The sequence below is a fragment of the Megalops cyprinoides genome, chromosome 7 (assembly GCF_013368585.1).
Source record: "Megalops cyprinoides isolate fMegCyp1 chromosome 7, fMegCyp1.pri, whole genome shotgun sequence".
NCBI classification, from domain to species: domain Eukaryota; kingdom Metazoa; phylum Chordata; class Actinopteri; order Elopiformes; family Megalopidae; genus Megalops; species Megalops cyprinoides.
Window position 1 is genome coordinate 13964174 of NC_050589.1, and position 20718 is coordinate 13984891.

At 37.0% G+C, this 20718-nt stretch overlaps 1 protein-coding gene across 1 annotated transcript in view; it reads left to right on the forward strand.

Moving 5' to 3' along the window:
- cfap20dc (CFAP20 domain containing) overlaps window positions 1–15777 on the forward strand; it is a 45389-nt gene extending 29612 nt beyond the window's left edge. The window contains exons 14-17 of the mRNA XM_036532785.1: window positions 751–1008; window positions 2323–2384; window positions 14190–14284; window positions 15659–15777. Of these exons, the coding sequence (XP_036388678.1) occupies window positions 751–1008; window positions 2323–2384; window positions 14190–14284; window positions 15659–15777 (534 nt within the window). The remainder of the gene's footprint in view (window positions 1–750; window positions 1009–2322; window positions 2385–14189; window positions 14285–15658) is intronic.
- Window positions 15778–20718: the final 4941 nt, after the last annotated feature.

Consider the following 20718-nt stretch of genomic DNA (forward strand, 5'->3'; position numbering starts at 1 on the left):
TGGTCTGACACTGTTGCTCATTTAATTTAATGGATACACTTATATTCTGTTGTGCTGGACGTTACTCTGGATAGGAGCATCTGCTAAATGCATGTCAAGTAACACAAACTGCATCCATTCTTGCTGTAATACTGTGTAGCTACATTGGTCCACCATACTTCAAACAAAATGTACTTAGCACTGACCAGGTTGCTGAAGATTGCAACACTCTCTCGAACAGTCAAACATACCCTTCAGAGGGAAGTTTGCCACTTCCCTCTCCTATGTATTAATAGATGTGTGTAATTACCTTTCCTGCAATTGCTTTGAGCCTTTGTAAATCACATTAGTTATTGCACAATCATCTCTTTGAATTTTCTCCTCCCACTATTTTGCTCTCCCATAGGAAACCCTAAAATTCTTATTCTTTCACAAAAACCAGTAAAAAAGCCATGGTTCATGCATCTTCCACAATGATGCACACAGATGAGTAGATACACGATTTATTGCTTGTGATAACACTTTTACATTATTAAATATCCACAAGCCTTTCATAAATTATGCCCTACTACTTGGTGTTTTTGCTTAATCATTAAAATGGGATTCATTTTGCAATACTTCCTAAATTGTTCCGGACATATTTTTGAAATGGTCTCTCAAACAGCATGAATGCACTCTTGCTGCCATTGTGTAGTGATATATATTTTCAATGTAATAAGAACCCATTGCCTTGCCTTCTGAGAATAAGTGTATGTTTCTTGTGTTTGAAAGGGAAACAGTGGAAAGAGCCATAAGCCAATTGGGATAAGCACTTCCGAGTCATACACACAGGGTAGTCTTGGCAACCAGGAGGAGGAGGAAGAGTTGCGCATGCTGGCCAGTCTGTTGAGACAGCAGGAAGAGGAGAGGGAGGAGCTGTATGAGGAGAGCAGGTCTCCAGGCCTCAGCACCTCCCAGATCCACAACTGCAACGTGAGCATCAGCACCAGCAGTGATGACACCTCCGCCTGGACCCCCTATGTCCCAATGGTGAGCTCTGCAGCCACGTACTGAACAACTCCTTTATAAATAATAACTTTCAATAGCTTATTTGATTTCTAGAACCATATTTTGAAGAGTTTGATTCAAGATACACATTAGGCTGTGCCCATTTTCCTTTGAATGTGCTGAAGCTTTTATACGTCTGTGTCAGGTGAAGTATTACCTATTCATCTTAAGACCCAGACAGCCAGTTGTGGTTGCCAGCTTTGCACAAAGGCAGTGATCATTTTGTCAGCTTCAATCACAAACTGCTGTTAACAGAATCTGCAGGCGTCTTTTATATTCCCTCCTTGGGTGACACAGCTTCTAACTTTGAGCTGGAGGGGTAGAGGCAGGGAACCTGAGAAAGTCACAGCACTCTCTGCCTCATGGTCAAAGCAAGCATTTGTATACTGCTCTTGTTGGTGTCAAAGACAGTAACAAAGCCTCGCTGTTACTTCATTTTTTCATGTACAGCAAGGTAGAAGTTTCTGTATTTGAGATTTGTAAATTGGGCTGAAAACAAATATGACTGTTTTTTCAAGTAAGTCAGTAATGTACACTGAATAAACATGTTACCTATTCTTCTCATACGTTTCCATATTATACATAGGAGTCTCCCTATTAACAGTATTTTGTTAATTTGGGAGGCTTTACTGCAGAGGATCACTCCAAACCAAGGGACCATGACTTGCCTTTTTAGAGAAATTTCAAGCAAAACGCTGTAGTCACAGCTTCAGTTTTATTTAAATTACAAAAAGTGATGCCATTGTTAAGCTATAAATGCATTCATATTCTTTCGAATATGACTTTAGAGGCTGTCATGCAATCCTAAAGTTCACTTTAATTCAATATTATCAGAAGAGTAACTGAAAATGATGAACTTGTTCTGCTTAAGCCTTATTCACAGCCCTCATAAATGAAATATATGCTGAAGCAGTGGCTCATTTAAACAAACTTGATTTGTTTTCATTGTGCTATTGACAGATGAAAGTACATAATTATTACATTCCAGCTTCTGATGGTCCTTTCAGGAGTGCAAAATGTAGCAACAGTGCCCCCATTGGATTGTCAGAAAGTACACCACGACTTTAATCACAAAAAAGTGTAAAATAAAATATAAACAATAATCATGTCACAGTGGTTAAGGTTGTATTTGTAATTTAATTGTAAAGCACCTTTAATTTGTTAAGGCATTATAATAATGTATTACTTTATTGTTACAAGCTGTAAGACACCTTTAGTAAGTGTCTACACAAGTCTCTGTTCTGTTGCTATGTAAGGAGAATGAAATCGTATGTCGTTTTCCTGTGTTGTTCCCAGCCCGCCTATCAGGGACATCATTACCAAGAAGAAATGTCCCCCCTCTTACACTCCAATCCACGGTAAGAGCCAAATTGGGAGGGGGGGGGGGGTTACCCATAGAAAACAGTCATTTTACTGATTTCGCACTGCCCTTAAATCAATTTAGCATTCTAGTTTTATTTAGGATAGGATGAAGTGAGAACTGCATGAAGTAATTGACTAGATGCACTGCAAATGATAAACTGATGTAAAGAGAATAACAAATGCCAGAATGTGGTAATACCAAGATGAAATAAAACACCAAATGAAATATTTAATTTCTGAACAAATGCCATTGCATGTTTACATACTAGAACAAACAATGTCATGATTTTAATCAATTGACAACATTTTTACAACATTTACAACAGGCTATTACTAGAAGTATTAGTCCAAATTCTGAAAATGAAAGTTTTTGTTTTTCCTAGAATAAACTTCAAAAAAAATTTCTTGACATTCACTATTGCCATTGTTTTGGGTGACTTTGTGTGACAAAAATGAAGGATTGTAATGCAGACTGCAAGTGCGTTTTTTTGTATTTTTCTGATTTATAAGCAGTTTATGTGGAAAAGTCAAACTTTTGCTGTACTATGCAGTGTTGAGAAATCGTTTTTTTTTGTCTGCTGTTTCATTCACACCCTGAGGTTAAAACGCTGCATTATTGATGCATAATTTTGAGCCTTAGAAAATATTCAGAATACACCAGTAGTGCCAGAACTTGCAAAGCATGTTTGATACTGAAAGACGAATGTAAAGAACAAAGATTATTCTTTATCATTGTTCTTTGCTTTATCATGGATCCTTTCACATTTTAAACAAAATTAAGTAACAGGGCAGAATTAGTAAGATGATTTGTAGTGTCCAGTATTACTGCCAACATGCATCCTTGCATTGACACAATTTTATGACTTCCAGTACATGGATCTCCTTTGTGTACACTTGCATAGTGAAGAAGCTTTTCCACATTTGGCTTTGCACACCTTGAAAAAATAAGGCAAAAAAAGCAAAAACAGAAATTGCAGACTATTCTGGTAAATGAGTCAAACCTGATTTGTTATTGAGTCCTTTTTGGGAAATTTTGTGCCCATTCCTGAATTTTAAGACTTTATTTTGAAGACTATGTTATATACAAAAACACCTCTCAGTCTTATGCTACTGCATGAAACCCATCGTTGACCCCGTAAACAAGGTTTGGGCTCACATTTAGCTGCTGTCCTGAAGAATTATAACCCAGGGTTCTATCTTTTATGCTATCAAAGACAATTAGTGTTACATCTGTGGCCACCACTGAAGAGCTTAAATTCAGCTCAGTTCCCTCTGATTGTAAAATCAGCCACCATGTCCTCCTTGTGTCCTAAGGACCAACAAAAACCCAGTGTATGTGATGTATAGGGCTGTCCTTCTGTTTCTGTGTGCTCTACATCACCCATGTCCCTTGCTGTGGGTGGCTCTGTTCATCGGCTACCCTTCGGCTACACTTCCTGCATTAAATCTCCCAGGTCAACCCTGGTCCCATTATTTCAGAATCACATTTCCATTTAACATTCTAAACCCTCACCTACTTTTCTGAACATAAATGAGAGCAGAATTCTGAGCAGAAAAGAAGTTCCCAATTAATCAATGACCGTGTTACTGTACTCTCATTGTCCTTTGCCATCATCCAATACTTCCTCCGCAGCTTCTCTGTACTTTTAGTGTAGTGGCCTCGTCGTGGATCCAGTGGGTTTTGAGTTCCATCTATCAGTCATATCAAACCTTGACTTTGTGAATGCCCAGACTGGGGCACAGCATCCACTCTGTCAGTGCCTCCGTAAGTCAGATGTAAGTTACATGTTGTATTCATTAAAGCATTGCTGTCTCATTATCAGGGCCTTGCTAGTTTAATAATATTTCACTGCCTGTTTAATCCCTATCTTTTTCTTCTCTTAGGAGAATAAAAACAGGGGCCCTCACTCATCTAAATGTTAACAAAATGAGTACATTTTGTGATGGGGAAAAGTGTGCAGGAAAAATTCATGTAAGACTCATGAAACTACAAAACACCCAATTTTTTTCTTATCCCTGCTCATGTGATGATGTATCTAGATTGTACTTAAATTAGATAGATAAAATAGATAAAATAGATATTAGTTTATTTTACCTGTAATTAGCATAAATAAACATCCCAACAATCCAATATAAGGAAATTATGATTTCTGAGTCGCAGGTGTAACCAAAATACTGTCGAAAGGGAAAAAAGGAAAATATTTTTTCTGATTCAGAGAAGTAAACAATTCTGGCAGTGGTGAATGCAATGAACAATATATTTTGTAGTTGGAGCAGTGGAGTGTTTTAGACATATCACCAGTTGAAATAAGCACAACACTGAAATTATTCCGATATCTAAATGAATTTTTAGCTCAAAAAGTTTGTCCTTATGTTGTCTTGTCTAACAATGAAGTTTTTATCTGGCACGGAAAGCATGGGAGTAGATTTCAGAGATGTAAGCCATGGGTAGAAAGGTGCACGGTTAACTATGATTTAAACCTTGGTTCAAAGACCCCAGTTTAGACACTAACAAATGAAACATGTCATCTGTTAATGCTCCTATAATTTGTAAAAATAACATTGAGAAAACATATTTTTAACTTCTATTTTTGCAGCCATTGTATTTGTTGGTGGATTTTACAGGAAAGCCCGTACAAAATATGGTAGTGTGGGGAATGCTTTTAAGTTCAGTTAAAGGCATATGCACATATGCAGTTTTTAAGAACAATTGTGATTGATGCATATGTGCTTAGAAATACAAGCCGATGATTTATATAGCCCTCCTGTATCTGGCATTCTGAATATGCTTCCCTGAAGAATAAATGTAAAAGACCATATATATTTTCTCCTCTCTGCATGTAAACATAAACAACTTAAGTCATAATTCGCAAATTAATAAAGTTTTCATCTCACAACAATGCTATAGAAAATAAAAGCTGCAGTAAAGCGGGGGATGTGAGATATAGCAGTTTGTTTGTACTTGTTTGATGTTTTTTGTATTTATATATGTCAGAGCAGCACTGGATTTAGAGATGTCATCATTGTGGCAGGCCTTGAAGCCTAAAATAAGATAAGATGGCTGTTGGCAAGGACCCCCTCTTATTGAGGAGTGCTGCCTATCTTTATTATCATCTCTTTTTTTGATTACCTCTCAGAACTGTCAAAACAATATGCCAGTATGCACAGGGGGGCTCAGGGGGCTGTACATGTTGTATGAATATCTTACAGTACAGATTTGTTTTTATAGCTTCTGTCTATCTTTTCATAAGCACAGTTATATTTCCCTTGAATGTCAACGGTTTTCAAACAAACATAACCTGTTCCCTAGTGTCAGGTATTTCAGCTTGCCTCTGGCTTGTAAATATGCTTTGAAGCTTCCAAACAAATGAATTTTGCTATTTCACATATATGATTTCAATATAGCATATCTCTTGGTTGTATAAAGTACCTGTATCTTCAGTCAGGTGGAGGTAGGCCATCTGAAATTGCTGTGAACATCAATAATTTAATAAACTACATTTTCACATTACATACCACATTGGTCTAAATATCGGTGTGTTTTTTTCATCAAAATACATACTTTAATTCAAATTGTCCTGTAATCCCAGATTTATCAAAAATGCTGATGCTAATGTTAAGTAGCAAAAGGTGCCACCTTAGGAAAAGCAACACTAGGGTATTTATTTTACATTAAGCAAAGATGATTGTTTTCTTTCTCACTATAGAAGGTAGAGCTCATGTCTGTAATACATTGACAATGTTGGAAATCCAGTTGGCCCCCAAAGCGTATTTGCATGTTTTGCAAAAAGAAAAAAGGATCATGATTTTTTGCTTGTCGTTATTAAACCCTTCAATCACTGTTGAATCTTATGAAGTGGAATTTGTGGTGTGTAAAACAGCTAATGGGGGCAGACAAGCAGTGTATCAGAGGGTTGCATGTGCCTTGCCTCTTTGCTTCCTGTTTGAATACAGAAAAAAATCACTGTTGATTTTCAAAACTGTATTTTTTTAATTGATTAAGTATATATCTGTTATCATTAAAAATGCTCTTCTTTGACATGTGCGGGGGGACATAATACTCAGGACCTCCTTAGGGTACTAATTCCCTCATCATCACACCAAACTGTTGCCTTTCCACAAGCAAACCCAGAGCTTGGGTTTCTTTCTGGACAAGTGGGCAAATTCTAGATAAGTGTAAGAAAATACAGCAAAATTTCAATAGTATTACAGTATTTAGTTGCTGAATGACTTGAACTGAAAATCAAAATGTAAAATTGTGGCAGCGAAATTTATGGAAACTTAAAATTTAGTGGAAATGCTGGTCAGATGTATTGTCAGGTATGATTAAAGGTCACATGTAAAATTGAGTTAACCTTTTGAAATTGAATATGACTTGTGCAATACCTGGAACTTGGAACTTGATGTGATAGGGTTGTGAAAGTGGAATCTTTGAGTTTACCAGAATTGCACACTGATAATTAGTGTGAAATTATTTGCATATTTTTTGTTATGCTGAGATGATAATCATGTGGGTGGATGCATTTATGTTGTGGAGGTTCACACTTTATGAATACCCTACTTAATCAAAATGTTTTTCAGTGAATGAGATGGAAATGCACTGTGAAGTATTGAGACTGAATAATTATTAATCCAAAGTAGTTTAGCTGTCAGCTGGAGGAGCTACTGTGGTTACATGATCACTAGATTCACTGACAGGTGTAATCAAAATTCAGAGCAGGCCCTCCTGTTCAATCAATATCTTTGACAGAAGTAATTAAGACCCAGGCTAGAAGGTGTGGTCTAACAGATCGTCTGTTTAAGGCATCTCCACAGAGTCATTTTTCACTACTGTAAACATTATAGATGTATAAAATTTCCAGATTATTGTGAATGGTAGGCACTCCCACAAGAAAATCTGTAGCAGCTAAGACTTCTGCATTTCAAAAAATAAAATTCCTCAGTCATTAAATGCAAGCCTGTTGTTTATCACATTTAACTTATTTAATGCTTTAAAATATGAAATGGAAGTAGAAACATTAATGTTTCGAACAAATGCAAATGGAAACTAGGCTGAGCCCTAGGAAATGGAAATGACTAGGAAATGACTGAGAGCCAATATTGGTGGAACAAATTGGCTTTGTTCCGCTGTGGATAAGGTTGGGAAGGGTGGATAGGGTCCCCTCATTGCTTCACTCTTGAAAGCCTGAGACTCGTGTGCATACCTGTGCAAGAGGATGTGCCTGTCCTCCATTGGTGTTCGCCACCTATAAAGCTGTGAAAACGGTTGCGATTGGTGTGCATATGCATATCTGAGAATTACGCGTGTCTCATTCCTAATTCATACTGTGGTTGTTGCTGTAGTTGTGATTAGCTTAATTGGTAAAGTTGACAACCATTAAATATTAGGTGAAAAAGTGGAATGCAAAAAAAAAAAAAAAAAAACAGAAAATGAGGGGTAAATATAGCTGTAAGCATTCATTGTAATTAATTATTTCAAGCAAATTGAAGCAAAAGTTATGTGCCTACTTACTGCACAAGTACTTATTAAGTTCATTATAAGTCATTATAAGTTCTATTATTAAGTTCATTATTGTATTTGGGTAAAACACACAGTAATTCTAATATATGGCTGAATACTTTCTAAAAGGTGACACCAACCACAAAGAGGTGCAGCCCTGGCAGTTTTATTAACACTCTACAACAGGATATTGACAAAAATAAGTTTCATCTGCAAGAAACAATAATCGCATCATCTGACATGAATAAAGACAAAGTTCATGAATGAAGTTCAAGGCTGAGGCTAACTGACTAGGTAACTAGTATTAGCTGACTATGAATCCATCTGATGATAGATAACTAGCCTGAAATTGCGCCAAATTTGAACTTGTGTGTCCATTTATCTGCAACTGGGAAGTCAGGGAAGTGATGGTTACCTGAGACAACGTTTACAGCTTTGTACTTGGACAGTGGATGTATAGTTACGTAGGTAATGGGTAAACCAAAAACACAAAAAGATGTGCATTTAACCAGCTACAACAGCAAATAGCTAAATAGCTAGCCATATCCACAAATTCAGTGTGTAGTTATTAGCTCCTATGCTGTGCTGATATCAACATGTCAATATATGATGACTGGTTACATACCAATGTACTGGAACATTGTCCCCTGTCACAATTTATTCTTTGCTGTTAACTAGACTAGCACTACTTGTTACGTTTGAGCAAGTATTTAGTGTATAATCAAGTATACGTGCAATAGGAAATGTCATGTAATTGGTTCGCAAAATTTCAAAATGGTGGTCCTTGAGCCAAAATTGTTCCTTTTGAGAGTAACCAAAGTAGCAAGTCTGAGAGTTCTACAATTTTACACTGATTATTAACACATTTTTTGATATTGGATTTTCAATAGACTGTTATAGCGCCTCCAAGTCTCTGATCTGTGCCATATGGCTAGCGTGGAGTATTGGCAGAAGCCTCTACTTGCCTTGAGTTTTTGGTTTATATTTTAAAGAAAAGTGGCATAAAATTATTCTGTCTCAGTAACCATGCTTCACAAATGTTGTTTCAAGGAGTTGGCCGACAATACTGTATGCTTTTGCACATGTCAGCTCTTGAGCACTGGATTGACTTCTATCATTTGATTGTCTGCAGGAGTCATATTTAATGAGATGATGAATAGATTTAATTTTAATGAACTATTTATTCACTCTCAGTCCTTAAAACTACATTGCATTAATTGCACTGAACAATGTAATCCATCCATGAACAAAAGTAAAGGGTACTCTAATGCTGTAGCTGTAGTGGCTTCTGCCTCCTAATGCTGTCCTTAAGGAACCTGTCTATATTGAAAGGGAAATATTTACATTATTGGCTGTTCAGTTTAAGTGGAAGGGATATTTTTGTTCAAATAGTAAACAAATGAAGAAACTGACAGCTCTTGTGAGGTGATCTGTAAGGCATAATTCCATTCTGTGCTAATGCTTTGAAATGAAAGATCATTAAAAGCATGACAGTGGAAACATTGCAAAACTCGGATTGATTTCACAAAATCTCTTCTACTGAGTGCCCGGCAACATGATGATTGTGTTATTATAAACTCTGCAGAACTCAGTTCAATCAAACATGAGAGGTTTGAACTAAACAAGGCACCTCATCACAGAAAACCAAAATATCTTGGGACCTAGAGCAATTCCTCCCAAAAGAATCATGACAAATCCCCCCTCAGAGGAGCCAAAGTCTCTTGAGACACCACAGGAAACAGCTTGTCAGTGTAATCCATGCCAGAGGAGGATTTACATAATACTAACTACAAGGGTGTAAAAAATAATACCTTTGTGCTTTCTGGATTAAAAAGTCATTGTTTGTGAACACTATGACTTTGATCTGTGCAATGCTATATAGAACAAAGGATAATTGTTCCTATAATAAAGACCACATATAAATGTGGAGAGCACAGGACAGTCTATAAAACTGGAGAATGAAATGTCAGTGTTCTGGAAAAAGGAACTGACTGTTTCAAAGTACACCCCAGAGAAACTGAAGTTTGATGTACTGAGCACACCCCATCTTAGTTGCCATTACAATGAGTTGTACTTATGCCCATCAAATATGCATTTATGTTTATGTGTAATTCCTGACATTTGAAAAAATGAATAACATAGTGAGTGTCATGCCTCTGCTTTGTGTAAGGGGTCCTGAACTTATAAATGCATTTTCCATTGTACGGAACATACACACAGATTCCCTGTGTTTCAGATGCAAACATGCCGTTACATATCATTGAGTGGAACAAGCTCGTCTCTCAGCCTACTTATGTGTGCATGTTTGTACATGTGTGACTGTGTAGTGTTGGAGCTCTACTATATCTTTGCAGTCCATGTTCAAGGTCTCTCTAGGACTGGAACATAGCTGCTTACACATTACACAGGTACTTCAATTTAGATGTTTGCACTCGTTTATTTATACAGTCTCATTGTAGTCACCTCATTTTTGCTACTGCATAATTATCCCCACAGCTTCAGTCAGTCATGTTTCCCACTGCTTTCAGTTCTCAATCAAAGGATGTTCACCGCATTCAGTCATCGAAAATAGATAGGAGAGGTGGCACTGAATTCAAGACATGACAAAAAAAGCTGTATTTTTGCCATTTCTATATTTGGGTTGTTTGTCCGTCTCGTCACAAGGAAATATTTTCAACATCTGTATACATCACCAGAAAACAACTGCTCACAGTTCTATTTTTCAGAGTTACACACTGAAATCAACACAGCATTATTTCTTTTTCAGTATCAACTTATAAACTGAGAAATAAAACAGTCCAGTATTTTGTCAATGTTCAGTTTCAGCTTTATGTAAAATTGGTGGGGAATGCAACCCCCCACCGCCCTTTATCTTTTTAAAACGAGATACTGTTTTTCTGTGCTCTCACCTCATGCTGGCAAAGCTATAACGCATCCAAAATCACTTTCTTTGCCCCATACTTTGTGCCACAGCCATTTATCCCCACTTTTACTTGACACAGGAGAGACATAAAGCAGAAAATTCTGTTTCTACAACAACATTCAGTGGTTCATCTGGGGATACTCCAATGTTATGTGTGATTTTTTATGAGATTGACCATATGCCTCATATATAGCAAAAGATATATTACGTTCAATAAATATGTAGACTTGGCAATGATATAATAAAAATAACCTAATGTTATGCCATGTTATTCCATATGCTATCATGAGTGCAAGTGTGGGTAGATTACCTGAGGTGGAAGTGTAATGGAAACCTGAGACTTTGATTTTCTGAATGTCTATACAACATGAAGAAAAATAAGCTTGTGCTCAAACAAAACAAACATTCATAACTGGCATTGATGAGGGTGGCCCAACAAACCCAATTTACACTAATAAATGTCCACTAATAAATACACCTGGAGAAAATACTGTATGTTAAATGTGTGTTTTTTACTTGAACTGCTATTTTGTGATCACATGTAGTTGAAATGCATGCTAAACATTCAATTTTAAGTTTATGCAAAGACACTGAGAAAAACCAATGTCAAGAAAATAAACGTGTGCCTTGCCACATGGCTCAGCCATTAATAATAATAACAACAAGAATAATGAGAATAGCTATTTATATAACACCTTTCACACAAGTTGGTAACACAAAGGAAAAAAAAAACAATCATAGAAGGGTGCACCATATAACTGGAATTGAGGGAGTCTCTGATATACTGAGGGAGTCCATTCCAGAGTCTTGGAACATTGAAACTAAAAACAGCCTGTTCCCTTTCTTTTAAATTTACATTTGGTATATTTCTTGTGCTCTAGATTATTACCTAAGAGCTTGAGTAGTTCTGTTTGGCTGTAGCATTTCTCTCTTGTATTCTAATGTCATCCCAAGTTTTCCTTTCGAAACCAGTAATAAAATCTTAAAATACATCCTACAACTCACTTGAGGCCAATGTTCTCTTTTTTTGTTTGTACCCTGGCTGCTGCATTTTGCAATTAAAAGATTCCCAGTTATGTCATTCAGGGCACAAGCAGTTACAATAGTCCAACCATGGTGTGATAAAAGCATGAGTAGTAAAGAGACAGAAAAAAAAAAATGTTTTCAATGTTTCTAATATTGAGACTTGAGGCTTTGGTGATGATTTTCGCATGTGATGTCATATTGTACATAGCTCAGAGTCCAGGATTACTTTTCATTTCTAACCTCTGATTTAAGACTCAGAAGTTTAGAGAGTGGATCTGTGCAAAATTGTTTTCTTTGGATTTTGACCCAATTCAGAGTGCCTCAGTTTTGTTTCATTAAGCTAAAGCAAATTCTATGACATTCAGTTCCATGATCCATATCCATGCCACTCAGGCCTTGGATTACCCTCCATTTGAACTGTCCTCAGGTTTAACAGATGGAGTATCAGCATAGCTATTTCTGTAAAGGTCCCAGAACAGAGCCTTGTGGAATGCCAGAAGTAATGCCTCTTTGCCTTGATAGAAATAGCCAACAAAGGCTACAGACACTGTTCTGTCAGATAGGATTCACACCATGTTAAAACTCTATCAGTTAGTCCTATCACATTCTGAATTCACATTCACATTCTTCTGGTCCGCTATATCATTATACATTACATTACATTATACATTATAATGTAATGTAATATCAAAAACAACACTAAAAGAACCAGTATGCCAAGATATCCAGCATCTGGATTTAGCTGCAAGTTGTTTAATGCCTTGAATAGAGCAATCTGTGCTGTAGTGGGTGCAGAATCCTGATTGAAATTCAGAATTTTTCTTTTGAAGTACTATACTGAGAAAAGGGAGATTTGAGATAGTTCAGTAATTGCTTAGTGGAGAGGTATTTGGCTTCTTGAGCAATGGTTTCAGATGTTTTCAAAGTCATTGGAAAATTTCTTGGGTTGTGAGCTGTGTGCAGTAGCCAGTAATTCACTGGAAAGAGAGTTAAAGTGTGTGAGAGTGGTATATACACACTATTTTCTAAAAGTGCTTGTGAACTTCAATAACCTACTCTGACTCTCTGCAAAAAAGGATTTCATTTTATCCTAGGGCAAAAATGTACAACTTTAAATTACCTCAGAATTCTTCTGAAGGAAGACATCCAACAAAAGAAAGGCAAAGTGAAAATGAGAAAAAAAAAATCAATGAGGTTTAAGATTGCGGGCTGGTATTGCAATTTAATATGCAGTGATACAGTTCCAAGTCTTCATTACACAGCACCCCCACCCTGGAGGCATTAATTGAATTCTTTAATTTTCTGCTCCCTCTGTCTTCAGGACTGCAGTACTATGACCAAATGGGGTACAGTAAGGCAACATTTACCAAAAATAGGAGAGGATACGTCTAACTAATTCAGAGAACTAATTTACTGAGAGAACTGGTGGGGATTTGTTCATTACACGGTTATGGTCTTATCACGGAACTGCCTCTCATACCTCACCTCTCTGTATGCCATCCCTGTATCTGTATGCCAGCCAGGGGTGAGGTTAAACCCACCGACTGGAGTCTGAATAATACACCACGGGAAACTGAACTCAATGATGTAAACAAAGGGTTAGGGGCCTCCAATAGTACTGTTTAGAAGGGGATGACTAGAAAATTGACTAGGAATTTTAGCAGAGAGAGAGACTGGAAGATACTGTTAACACTGCAGAAAGGTGATGCTATCAACACTGTTCTCTTTCTCCATGAGAGGCAATTGGCATGTATGTGAATGTAGGGTTTGAGAGCTGAAGCAAGCCCAGAGCAAAATGAGTTTGACCTTCATAACCCCTTATCATTGTAAACAAGAGAGCTGAAAAAGCTGCAGTAGTCACAAGATACATATTGAGATAAATAGGTGCTGTAGTATGGTTTCATAATGTTTACATAAACATTAAAAACGCATCCAAATTCAGTGCTAATCATGCATGTGTCAGATTGCATAGATTTGGCGATTCCGAAGACCATTCCACTGTGCAGTGTACGGGTTAGGTAAACAGTGGCCAATGGTAAATGACTAACAGAATATGTTGATAAGCAGTTAAAAATCAGTGGTAGGTATGCTATATATGTATGCAAACATACTGACTGTAAGCATGTAGTAGCAATTTGGTACTGATTGAAAACTGATGGTTTGTCATTAGACCCCTTTCAAACTTGATTATTTTTATTAGGCTACATGTACACTCTAGGTTTTTATTACACCCCGCTCTTGGTGTAATATCCTATCCATTACATATTCATCATTCCAATTGTATTATTATGGATAAAATGATATAAAGTGATTTATGATGATAATAACTACTGTGTGATGATTATATTGCAGGGAAAGGTTGAATGTTCTCAGCCCTCCTATCTTCCCCCCAAGTCAGCAGGCGAGAAGGGAAGGGACAGGTCAATGCCAGAGAGACACTATGACAGGTACTGTATGGGAAAACACAGCTTTCAGAGGAGACATCATCTCAGTATAATTCATTCGGTTTCCAATATTTTCATTCCATCCTCTGTCTCTTGTCAGCCTGTTGAAAGGGAAAAAAAACCCTGTCTGTTTCCCTTAGATAAGTATGCCTTATTCTGTTTATTACAATATAAGATGGTGAATATCTCTGTGTTGAGTGTGACTCTCGCTCAGTCACAAACCTTTGGTTTCCTGGGAAACAAAACTGAAGAAAATCACTCCCCCAGGACTTGACTCATCCGTGCTGCTGTCCCCCTAGGCTTACCAAATTGCACCACTGTCACAATTGACAACAACTATTATTCCACAGACAGCTTGTCAGCATCTAACCATATTAAAATTATTGCCGGAATAGTAATGCCAGTTATATTACTTGTTAAATGACGAATCAATGCAAAACTATGATTTGGCACATCCATTGCCTACACCAGGACTGCAGTCAAGCTAGAGCTAGTTTTATATTGTGTCATTTCACTGTTTCAGGACATGTATAACTGGAAAAAAAAATCTGTTGAGGTTTGATTAGGCATGTTAAAGAATTCTGTTTTCTCACCAAATGTTTCCTATTTTAACTAAAGGTGTTATTTAGTTAGTGTCCATTATGGTATAAAAAGTCTTTACTGTCCATAAAACTGATTTTGCAGAAGCTCAGCTTCAGTGGCACAAACCAAAATAGTTGGGATTTCGGTCTGTTGCCACACAATGAACAGTAATACCATTTTTCTGATAGCTGTGAGGAGCTCATTCCACCACTTGGGGTCCAGGATGTAAATGGGATGTGATCAAGATGCATGATTGAGATGAGTGACCCTTCCAGGAAGGGACAACTAGGTGACAAGAGGTAGCAGAGCAAAGTGGTGTGGGTGTGGAGTGTAGGGTGTGATAATAGATTGTAAGTACAGAGGGGCCATTCTTGTTACTGCACAGCAGGCTAGAATCAAAGTTCTATCCATGCCATAACAGTTTACTAATGTATAATGATCATCAAATCATCAAGAAAGGTTGTGCAGTGATGACAACTTAGCTGGCATGTACAGCTTTTTTATTTTGGAGACAGTGAGCTTGAAATGCTTGTTGATCATCCTGTTAGATAGGTCATTGTGGCATACCTTGATCAATTAGGTGCTCACTGGTGCTGGTAGTGAGAGAGAATTGTGAATCATCAGCATGCCATGGTAGGAGGAGCCATAGGATGAAATGACTAAAGCCAGATATTGTGTATAGGGAGAAGAGGAAGGGACCAAGGATAGGTCCATGTGAGACTCCTATGTAAAGGCAGTAAGAGAGACAGTTATGCCACTGATCTCATTTATGCGTGATTGCTCTATGTCTTACAGAAGCTGAGATATTGACAAGTGAAGAAAACGAGGAAGATGAGTTTCTAAATCTGCTGTATGACCCCTGCCTCAACTGCTACTTTGACCCCGCTTCTGGAAAGTATTATGAGTTGATCTAATTTGAGCATCAATAAAATTCATGTTCTCTTTGAATATATGATTTAAGTATCCAAGTGAAATTATTGGAATATCCTACCTATAATTTACTGTAATTATAAATCATAATGTCAGTATATAATTACAAAATTCATATTCAAAAATTTCCAGAGGCACAGGTGCAAGGAATTTGAATTGAATTATTGACCACACAAATGCATAGTCTTTAGCACTTTGATGTTAATGTTTATATAAGAGGGAATGATTTTACTGTAAATGGAATGTTAAAATTAGTTTCCAAGACAGAGGAGTATCTGTGTGTCCAGCTTTGGGGAAGGAGTTGCATTTTTAATCTGTTATCATTATTTTGTCCAGAGCTGTCTCTGTATTTGCAATTTAGAATAAGAAGATTCTGTATATGTTCTTGACATAATAAATTTAATGATTTATATCTTGTCTAGCAACAGACTAAGCATCAACATTAAAATGTCCTATTTTGTACCGTAAAAAAGGTGAAAGACCACAAAAATCTACTCTTTCACACTGCCATCTTCATTAGCAATACAGACATAAGAACACTAACTCCTTACTACATGGGAAATTAAATGTCCAAATGTCTTAAGATAGCCCGGTAGTACAGCACTTCTATTACACGTGCTCATCATATGTTTTTTATATCAGCATGTAAACATTAGCAAAAATAGCTCTGCCCCTAACAGTATTGATATCTATATGAGACGAAGGTACAACTTACAACAAACATACAACCCACATTACTTTACACACTCTAAAGATGCACTGTACCAACTGAAAGCTGTTTTCCCCGTTACTTCAAGTAACGTGGCATTAATATACTGTATATACAGGGGTATCCTGTTATGAGGTCTGACTCCTATACGCAATATACTATCGAAAGGCAACCACAATATACACACAAAACATTAAGATCTAATAAAGACATGTAACTATTTCAATTTGTTGTATTAATGAAATAAAACTGTTTGCTTAATATTTAAGTGTATTTGTGTGGGCTTAAATACAATATGTATGTACATCTTGCCTATCTTGTAACAATAACAAATTTTGAAACGTGAGCAACCATGAATTCGCCTGTACGCAAAAATAAAATAAATTACGCACACGAGTGATAAACGAGTGTCTTATCGTCTCTATCCAGGCTTGCGTCGCTTCTGTCGCTGAGGCGCATCTTTCTTTCCATCCGGAACAATGCTCTAAAGTTGTGCCCACCTCGTCCAATCACAAAGCAGTTTAGATAACCGTACAGGCAGCTACGCTAACAGGAAGTAAATAGTTATGGCATTGAATGGGGAACGGGCAATTCATGAATACGCTGTTTCAAGTTTACACTTTTCTGTATTATACCTTTTGTTCAGTGGAAGCCTTGCACTAAATTTCCCTTCGTCGAGACATACGCGTACGCGATCTGAGCATGATACTGGAATGGTTTTACGCCTCAACAGCCCTTCCGAGCCACCACCACAGACAGCTCAACAGGTGAACACTTGATAGGTAGCTTTCAAGAGAAAGAGAAAACATAGTCGCTAGCTAGCTTCGTAGTTTCACAATCTTGCCCAAACCTGATTACACATTTAGCTAACGTTAGCTTAGTGAGACGTTTAAGGCAGTTTTCGAGAGTTTCAAAACAGTTTGTTCTAGAGACGATCGTTTGCCCAAAATATAGCTCACAGTAGCTAACTAACACTACTATGAAGACGTATTCAGGTCGCTGGCTAGTACCCAGCTAGCGAGGTTATGAACTCCAATGTTTTTGTGTGTTATGCAGGAAAGGCTACATCCCGGAGTTATAGCAGCTGTGGTCGTCGTGTCATTGCTTGCGATTGTAGCTGCAGGTCTCATAATCAGAAAATATTGCTTTGTCCGCAGGTAAGTATATCTAGCTCGTTATCTGGAAACCTCAACACTGTAAGTAGATCATTATTAATCTGTGCAAACACCCACTTTACTGCCATTGAAACTGTAAAAGGATCAGTGCAATGGCAGGAATGGAGAAAATTCAGGTGATTACAAAGACAACGATCAACTTCCAATGCTGTCCTATTACTCGATTTTTTTAACACGTTAGCTCTTGCGTGAGTCATGTGATACAGTCATTAAAATTCCACTTCACACAGAGCATACACATAACATCCATTAGGGAGCGCAGCCAAATCATTTTACATACTTATTATCATTCAAGTATTAAATTTTGCTCTATATACATCATTCAGAGATTGGTTTTGCACATCTCTTCAACTGAATCCTTTGCCTGATAACCTACTGTACCTCCACTTAAGTCATAATCACCTACCCCTCCTCTTAATATTTATGAATTCATTTCTTCAAATTTCTTCAGTGTATGTTTTTAGTGAATGAAAATAATATATTGATTAACCCATTGACTGTGAAATGAACTGTATTTATGGATTTAACTTGGTTGCTGGCTCAAGTTTCCCTGCTTCTATTTCTGGTGTCACAAAACTGAAACAGCCATGTTTTACACATGTCATGTTTCAGGGCAGTAGCTAGCTACTCTCTAAAAAAACAGCTCAAATTATTGGAAATTGCATAGCAGGCAGCTGAATGACAGTTATGGTCACAATGTACACAGTAAGCAGCCACATGGGGTCATCGGTTATGTACATGAAAAATCCCCTTTTTTTGCATAAACAAAGGTTTCATGAAATTTGTTCTGATATTTTTATATTTTATTTTTAACATTAGGAAAGTTATATAATGTTAAAGCTGGCGATGCTATGGGTTAGCAAAGCTTTTTCTTGGGATATATAATAGCTATAGTGTCCCCTTGTGTCCCCTTCTGCTGCTCCTACATAAAACTAGCCATTTTAAGATTGCCATATATATATATTATTTAAAATTAAAATTAACAGTGTATTGACAACAATGCTATTGAAATTCTCATTCATACATTATGAACTTAATGATATTAAGTACTTGATACATATTTTATGAAAGGTGCCAGAAGATCATTGAATGGGTTTAGATGATCTATCTTAAAGGTCAGTAATGTAGCATTACATTTAATCTGTGCTCAGTGTCACTGCCAAAACGTCTTCCGCTATTTTTTTAGATAATGTAAATGAACATAACTGAGCAAATTTTTGTGTGCAATAATTCGAGAGTAAGTTTTTTTGATTTAGCTTGCTATAAGATATCACATACACTAGCTTTCAGTTTTAGGTCTTGGCAGATTTTGTATGAAGAATTATTTGAAAAAGAACAGCTAAAATTGCTAGCTAGCTACTCAACTTCCACATTGCAAGCTGAATTGCTGCAAGAATTCCCTTTTCCAGTGAGACCCAACCAGTTCATATTCAAATCAAAAAGTTAAATGAACTACGCATACAAATGCCTTAGTGTTCTGCTATATAAGAAATTTTCTCTGCTGTGTAGTATCTGTAAGTAGGATGAGGATTTTAGTGTGGACATTTTAGTACAGAAAAAAATCTTGCTGTCAGAAAGCCAACAGGTACATCAGAGCTATTACAGCAAGATTCTCATCAAACAGGAAAGAATTTCACACATTTAGTGATGTGAGATCAGAGCCTGCTTAAAATAAACCACTCTGCAGGCTCTTAAAGCACAATTGTTTCATGAATGGCTTTTGTGTACTGGTACAGTCACCTGCCTGTGGTTGACTACAGCAGTTTATGGGTGACCTTAATGATTTACACTCCATCCCCAGCAAATAGGTCACCTCAATATACATTACATTATTGTCATTTAGCAGATGGTCTTATGCAGAGCAGCTTATATAGGTTACAATTTTACATGCTTTCCATTTATATCAGGATATTTACTGAGGCAATTCTGGGTTAAGTACCTTGCCCAAGGGTACAGCAACAGTGCCCCAGCGGGGAATGGAACCGGCAGTATTTCTGTTACGAGCTCTGTTCCATACTACTACACCACACTGTCGCCCCACCTCGTAGGAAGCACAGGAAGACAGCACTGAGCCATAATTTTTTTGAAATAAAATAATTTTTACAAACATCATTCTCAACGGTTATTATTTCAGTTGAAATTAAATAAACATTTCCATAGCAGCGTGATTTACTGCTTTCTAATGTTGAATACAGTGAGGCTACATACAGATACTCTGCCTTAAGAATGATGGAGGAGCAGGTCACTGAGGACAGCAATACAGACCACGAACTGGACGGAGAAGAGTCTGACGAGGTGAGGTGTGGCGTGGTGCCCATGGCATCCTTCCAGCATTGTCATCTTTAACGGGTGACGCATGTAAAGAGCTGTTGTGCTTTATGTGTATATCAAAAATGGTAAATATCAAAAATGTTTACCTTTAGATTGTGGTTGTCATTTTACCATTATGTTATCGACTGAAACATTTCATATTTTAAGGAAGTTGTAACTTCCTTAAAAAGGAAAGCAATTTTATAAAACCATCTTAGAGCTGAATTATTTGAGTTAAGTTCAAGGTCAAGGCTTAAGTCACAAAAACATGTTTACTCTGAAACACAGTTTTCATTAACTGTGTACATCTTTCATGGAATAGCACCATTGCGATAATTACTGAATGGCAAAACATGATTTTTGTACGAATAGCACAGATAGGCCTAATATTTTTATTATGTCTACTTTTATGTCTTTTTCTCCTATAGGATCTTTTGGAATGAATCAGAACAATGTCCCAAACTGCCTTCTTATGGGTGCCTTGATTTTGAGTGTCTCTCTTTTTTGGACCATCTCTGTGGTATCCTAGTGTTACTTGCCTTTCTGGTTTCTCTGGTATGTTTATGTTTGTACTTTCTAGTTGGGGTAAATCCTTTTTTCCAAGGTCAAGCATTACGATTTTGTGGGCAGTTCGCTTAGCACTCTCTCCCTAAGTTCACATAACACAGGTAATTGTTACTGATGTAACTCTCTGCATTCAGTAATCACTGACATTAATGAAGATATATTTT